Raw genomic sequence first — 5,657 nt, 5'->3', positions numbered from 1 at the left:
TTTTCCATAACCTTGAACCTTCCAAGTTGGAAGGCTGTCGGTTAGCGCTACGGAGATGTGTTGAAGCTAGGTGTCAGGACGTCGAATGTTTCAGTACTCTGTCAGTTTTGTGCCTAGTTATTGCACTTTCTGACTGTATATAGTATCATGTTACAGTGATGGAGAGTTACTCTTAACTCGTATCCATATGTCCTTTTCTCTTCCACATTTATTTATGGCTCAACATCCGAGTTTCAAATTATACTATTTATATTTTGTATTAGCGGCGTGTGTAGCGAAGAGACCCTATTTGGAACGTTCGAGTTGAGGGCTTGAGGCACCCTAATAAAATGTGTAAGTGGCTGCAGTGGAGTCTGCGAGTGCTTAGAAAGGGTAATAAGAATTGGGGAAAGGTCTTTTCGAACAGTGGTAAATTCTAGAAATCCTGGAATTGAACTGCAAAACGCATCAGTGGAGTAGGCCATATTTTGTTTTAAAAAGATTTAGAAAAAACCGTGCACCAGAACAGCCAGAATACATTGTACTGAAGTGTGTTTATGTAGATGACTATGTACTGAGGAGACCTAACAAGGTCGAAACAGCTACATTGTAGCTGTTCGAATATGGAATGTAATGTTACATGACTGTATCCCATTAGCCAGCAATGACAGCGGGAAGGTTACACTCCCCAACAGACAATGCATACGTGCAGAGCAAGCATCTGTCCTCTGTGCCTGGCGAGCATTGGCATGAGCAGCACTTATGCACCTTGTCCTCCACCATGGTCACCGTCTTGTCGACGAACGCTTGGACGTGCGAATCAAACAGCACATCACTGTCCAGGATTGAGTTCAAGTCCCATGCAGCGCCGCCGACCTCCAAGGCCACGGAGGAGTAGTCACGGCGTGTGGTCCTGTAGTGCAAGTCCAGGTAACGTTTGTAGAACCTTGGGTTTGATGTTGTGTACCGTGTAGTGCTCTCAGCGACGTACAGCGTTCCGCTGGAATCCATTCCAAAACCTCGCTGGTTGTTATACCAGACGTTGTTGTCTACAATCGCTTCCATTGTGGCTCCACTCTTGCGAATTATTCTCTTGATGGCGCTGCGTGAAATACCTGCTCCTTGTTGGTGGGTATCCCTGTCTTCATCCGAAATGAAGATAATAACGGGTGCGATATCTTCACGCCTCAGTCGGAGTAATTGTCGTCCTCCCGATGTGATGTCCTCCAGAGCGAATTTCATCGCCAGATAACCATCCTCCAGGGAGCCTGTGGTCTGCAGTTTAGAGCATGCCTCCTGGAAACCATTGATGTCATACACCTGACGTCCATTGTTGCTGTAGAGGACATGTGGAACGTATCTATGGACTCCGTTTACACTTGTCCTGCCTTCCGAATGGCCAAATCCGACTACGGTGTACTGGTTTGGCTTGCCGGGGTAGAGACCGATGCCATGCTCCTCTAGGCTGACGTCCAACCTTGTGAAAGCCTCGTGGAGTCTTTCCTTATAATGTGGCTTCATGCTCTTGGACTCATCCACGACCACAATGATATCGGCAGCAGTCTGGCCGCAATGAGGAACGCTGGCACTGCGCGTTACTGATTGAGAGTTGGCGAGGAAGTTCACTGGGAGTTGCGCACGACATCTCACTGTATGGGCATAAGCAAGAAAAGCAATAATAGATCAAAACAGATTGGAGATATCTGCCAGGCTCACTACTACAGGCGAGCATGTACATGAAAGTACACTTGAGGTGCAATGAACAGGTACTAGGTGTGTTCAGCACTCCAGTGATGCATCGCATCTCACACTGATATAATTATTGTAGTACATGTATTTGTAGTGTAGTACTATACCAGTATGTACCGCAACAATGGTATCATCAGGCATAGCGGTAGCATGGCATTTAGCGACACTCCCTAAGCCGGCTGTGTCTGTAGGTAATCAGTGTCTGCTCTGTAGGACAGCCGGGTACACGCGTACCTGGCGCAACCATTTCAACCGGGTCGGAGCCGGGTACACATGTACCTGGCGCTGTCTCACCAGCCGAGTCACATGCTTTAACTGGTTGGTTGGTTTATTTTAGTTCGGACAATAAACGGGAACTAGGCCCAATGATATAAAGGCGAATGGATAAACCGCATTTAGAAAAGAGAGGACAGGAATTAGAAAATTACGAAAGAAGAAGAAGTATCCGACACATACAAGCCATGTAGTCAGTCCTTTCAAAGTAGCTACAATTATAGTTCGAAAGTGTAAAGTACCAACCGGGTCACAGGTGACCCGGTACTGTATTTTCAACTAGGTCCAAGCACCGCCCAACCGGGTGGATTACCTGGCTCACCCGGCACTGGAGCAGACACTGGTAATGGGTGGTAACGCGGACGTACGAACGTTACTTTACTTTTGCTTTTAAAATAAGTCTTTACTGTTACGTACCACAACACGTGGGAGCTGGGCCTGTCCATGTTCCGTTTGCCTGGCACTCCAGCTCTTCTTTGCCTTGAATCGTATAGCCTGGGTTGCATCTGTATACCGCCTAAAAGTAGAAAAAAATAGATGAGGCATGAAACATAACGGGTTCGTCTCAAAAGGTGTTGTCCCTGTTCGATGGTGTTTGTATTTGTATTTATGGATTCTCCACAGGCCTTAGCCTAAATCGAGGGAGTTTCCGTGCTGTAACTAGTATAAGAGTAATATGTAACAAAGAATTAAGGTATAGTTGAAGTAGGACCAATCAGTCGCAGAACCGTTGTAACGCTGTACAGCTCACTGCTCAGAACAGTATAACTTCGGTCATTTCTTTTAATTCGGGTATTCCACGATGAGGAGGAGCCAATAAGAAAGGTTGATAAGTATGGTACTTCCAATTATTAGTATTGCTGCTACTAGTCAGAAACAGCTAGGGGAGACAATGGATGATGAAGCACATTTGGGGACAATGAGAGGTGTGGTCGAGATGCTTGTGACACATCATTCGAGATGTCAGAAACCAGGAGGATGCGCTGAGCAGGAACAGGTAACATGGGAGGTCATGGAATTACCTTGAACTTACCAGTAGGTCAACGCCATGCACAACACAGAGATAACGTTATTTGTATGTATCTGAATGGGCTGATGTAATAATCTCAGATCGTCTGTCATGTATTTCAACAATAATTATTGATGTGCTCACCTTGTTCAGATAAACTGTTCCATTGAACTCCCTTCGGCCATTCTCGATAGACGGCGGCTGGCCACAGGGAGGAGCTGTATTCAGTGAACAAAATGCAGAAGAACGCCAACAGAATGATCGAAGGACTCTCAGCTTTTCTTTCTTTTCTCTTCATTCTTCCGTCTGTTCTGCTGAACCTTGTCATATGCAAGACTTGTAGTACAAACAGAATTCTAACCAATACCTTACGTATACCTACTACATGTACATGTATGTGCTAGTTATAAATTTATAACTAGCACATACATGTACCGGTACATGTTATTGTATGTGCTAGTTATAAATTTATTAGCTTGAGGGAGCTGAGCAGAATGATGCATGGGTTCCAATCGTATTACTTTATTAGTTATGCTGAGGCTACAATGTAGGACTGCAGGGTGGCCTTGAATGATTAATTTTAATTAAAGAAGTGACTTACGCTCGCATGTAGGGGGAACTGCACCATTCACCAGAACGCGTTCTCCATCGGCCGATGACGCACACTCTGCGTCCTGAATACCATTGCGTATGTAAGGTGGTGTGCAGAGGAATCTCAGCTGCAGCAGAGAAAGTTCCCGTAACAAACCCAATGGACCAAACCGTTGTTGAATGTACGTACGTGAAGTACAACATCATTTTCTACGTGTATCTTTTGCTCGAAAGAAGAAGAGAATGAAGACCCTGTTGTAACTCTGAGTTTCACGCACGAGGCGATCATCTTCTGCTCTTGACTCTATGGGCAAGCTAGACCACCGGATTTCAGTTATGGTAGCCGTACTGTGCAAGACAACAATTGATTATGCTACCAGAAAACGAAGTGACCATGCGGAATGGAGACAAAATGTAATGCCAATCTCTGTACCTCTGTCCCCCCCCCCCTCTCTCTCATTCCTTCTGTCGTCCACATGTATCAAAGGAGGCGAAATCGCCTGTTTGTGGTGCGACGTTAAATAAACGTCTACAACAACAACAAAAATCTAGTACCCCACAGGTCACAGTTGCACGATCCAGACCCAAATTCCCCCTTCTACATACCGTTGCTGTCGTCACCCCTAAATCGGTGAATGTCCTCAGTTGTGCGCGTCCATTCTCAATGTCGATATCGGGACAACCAGTTTGGACCTCCTGTGCCACTGCCAACACAACAATGTCATAACAAAGAGACAACTGTCAAGCGCTACCGTATCACAAGCACTGTGCGCTATTAAAATTTAGTCATCGTTCTACTTTTATTAAGTACATTGTACAAGTATATTTATAAGGTTGAAGGAGGTGGAAACGGGCAACGTCTGGAAAAAGTCCTTCTATAATAAAGTCAATATTTTTCACAATATTTGTTTCAGATACCACGTCTGCTTTCCTATGGCTGGCTAAGGCTCTGCCCTAGTGACATCATCCAAGTTGTCTGTGTATTCACTTACGGACTATGGGAGTTGGAAGGAATTCTACATTCTGGCCAGCCACCTGAAGCTTGGGCGTGGCGGAAATCAGTAGCAGCAATGCACACAGGACACTGGCGATGTCTGACGACATCATGATTTGATCACGGTATTGTTAGCACTTGCACGTGTACCTGCATAGCGCAGTATACATGAAAAAACAATCAGGGATTTTATTATCTGCCCACTGACAAACAAGGCTTAAATAACCCTGATACAGTTGTAGTCCGACACAACACCCAACTCACCGCTTTTCGGAAACTCGTCCAAGAGCTGGAGGAAGCGAAACTGAAAAACATTAGAGCTCTCCGTCGCTTTTTATAGGTGCGAGCCAACAGACTTCGAGACTGCGGCCAGGACCCTGGACATTGGGACGTACATGTATAGACCTTCAGCTTCGTTTTGACAACTGCTGCGCTGCTTGTCATCTGTCACCTGTGCTTTGGGCTGTGTTGTCTTCCATTATGTGTCCGAAGAGTCGAGTATAGCAACATGTTGAGTTCCATTCATCGCTCTATCAGAGGTTCAACGGAATGCACTTGGGGTTTTTCGTCTGAAGATCCTATCAATGTGTTGTTGTCAGGGCGTGATTTCTCCACGAAACCACAATAAACGAACTCGTTGCCGGAGTAGGTAACTAGGCCAGGCAAATCATTCAACGCCTCATCCCCCTTTCTCTATTTTACAATACCCGATTGCAACACCAACACCGAGGCCTCTAGTCGGTCGACATACTCTCAGTACATTGGCATGTCCCTACATCCCATTTGCCTTCTTTTATATTGTCATCCACATGTTTTCCAGTAGAACTGTGTTCATAACGTTTCTTCAGAAATCCCAAACTCCATTGCAGCGTATTTTTTGCACTTGAAAATACCGCCATTCCGGCAACAGGCTCACAGCTGCACCAAATAGATAACTTTGTTCATAGCATAAAATAGATAATAATATAAAATGCTTCAACCATATAAACCCGAAATTGTAGCAGGTAGAGCAAGCTGTTCCAGCAGACGGATCGAAGTTGGAAATAGATGGCATGGGCTGTG

The 5,657-nt window shown here is 45.3% G+C and overlaps 1 protein-coding gene across 1 annotated transcript; it reads right to left on the bottom strand.

Annotated features, from left to right (window-relative positions):
* Positions 1-376: 376 nt before the first annotated feature.
* Positions 377-4,893, bottom strand: LOC135804834 (uncharacterized). Its single transcript, XM_065318792.1, has 7 exons — positions 4,860-4,893; positions 4,594-4,745; positions 4,208-4,305; positions 3,612-3,729; positions 3,155-3,228; positions 2,419-2,518; positions 377-1,628 (listed from the first exon to the last, which is right to left on the bottom strand). Exons 2-7 carry the CDS (start codon positions 4,706-4,708, stop codon positions 634-636), a joined length of 1,500 nt encoding a protein of 499 aa, XP_065174864.1. The 5' UTR covers positions 4,709-4,745; positions 4,860-4,893; the 3' UTR covers positions 377-633.
* Between the last annotated feature and the right edge of the window lie 764 nt (positions 4,894-5,657).

The sequence above is a fragment of the Sycon ciliatum genome, chromosome 1, assembly GCF_964019385.1.
Source record: "Sycon ciliatum chromosome 1, ocSycCili1.1, whole genome shotgun sequence".
In the NCBI taxonomy this organism is placed as follows: Eukaryota; Metazoa; Porifera; class Calcarea; order Leucosolenida; family Sycettidae; genus Sycon; species Sycon ciliatum.
This window is presented reverse-complemented; position numbering and strand designations above follow the sequence as displayed.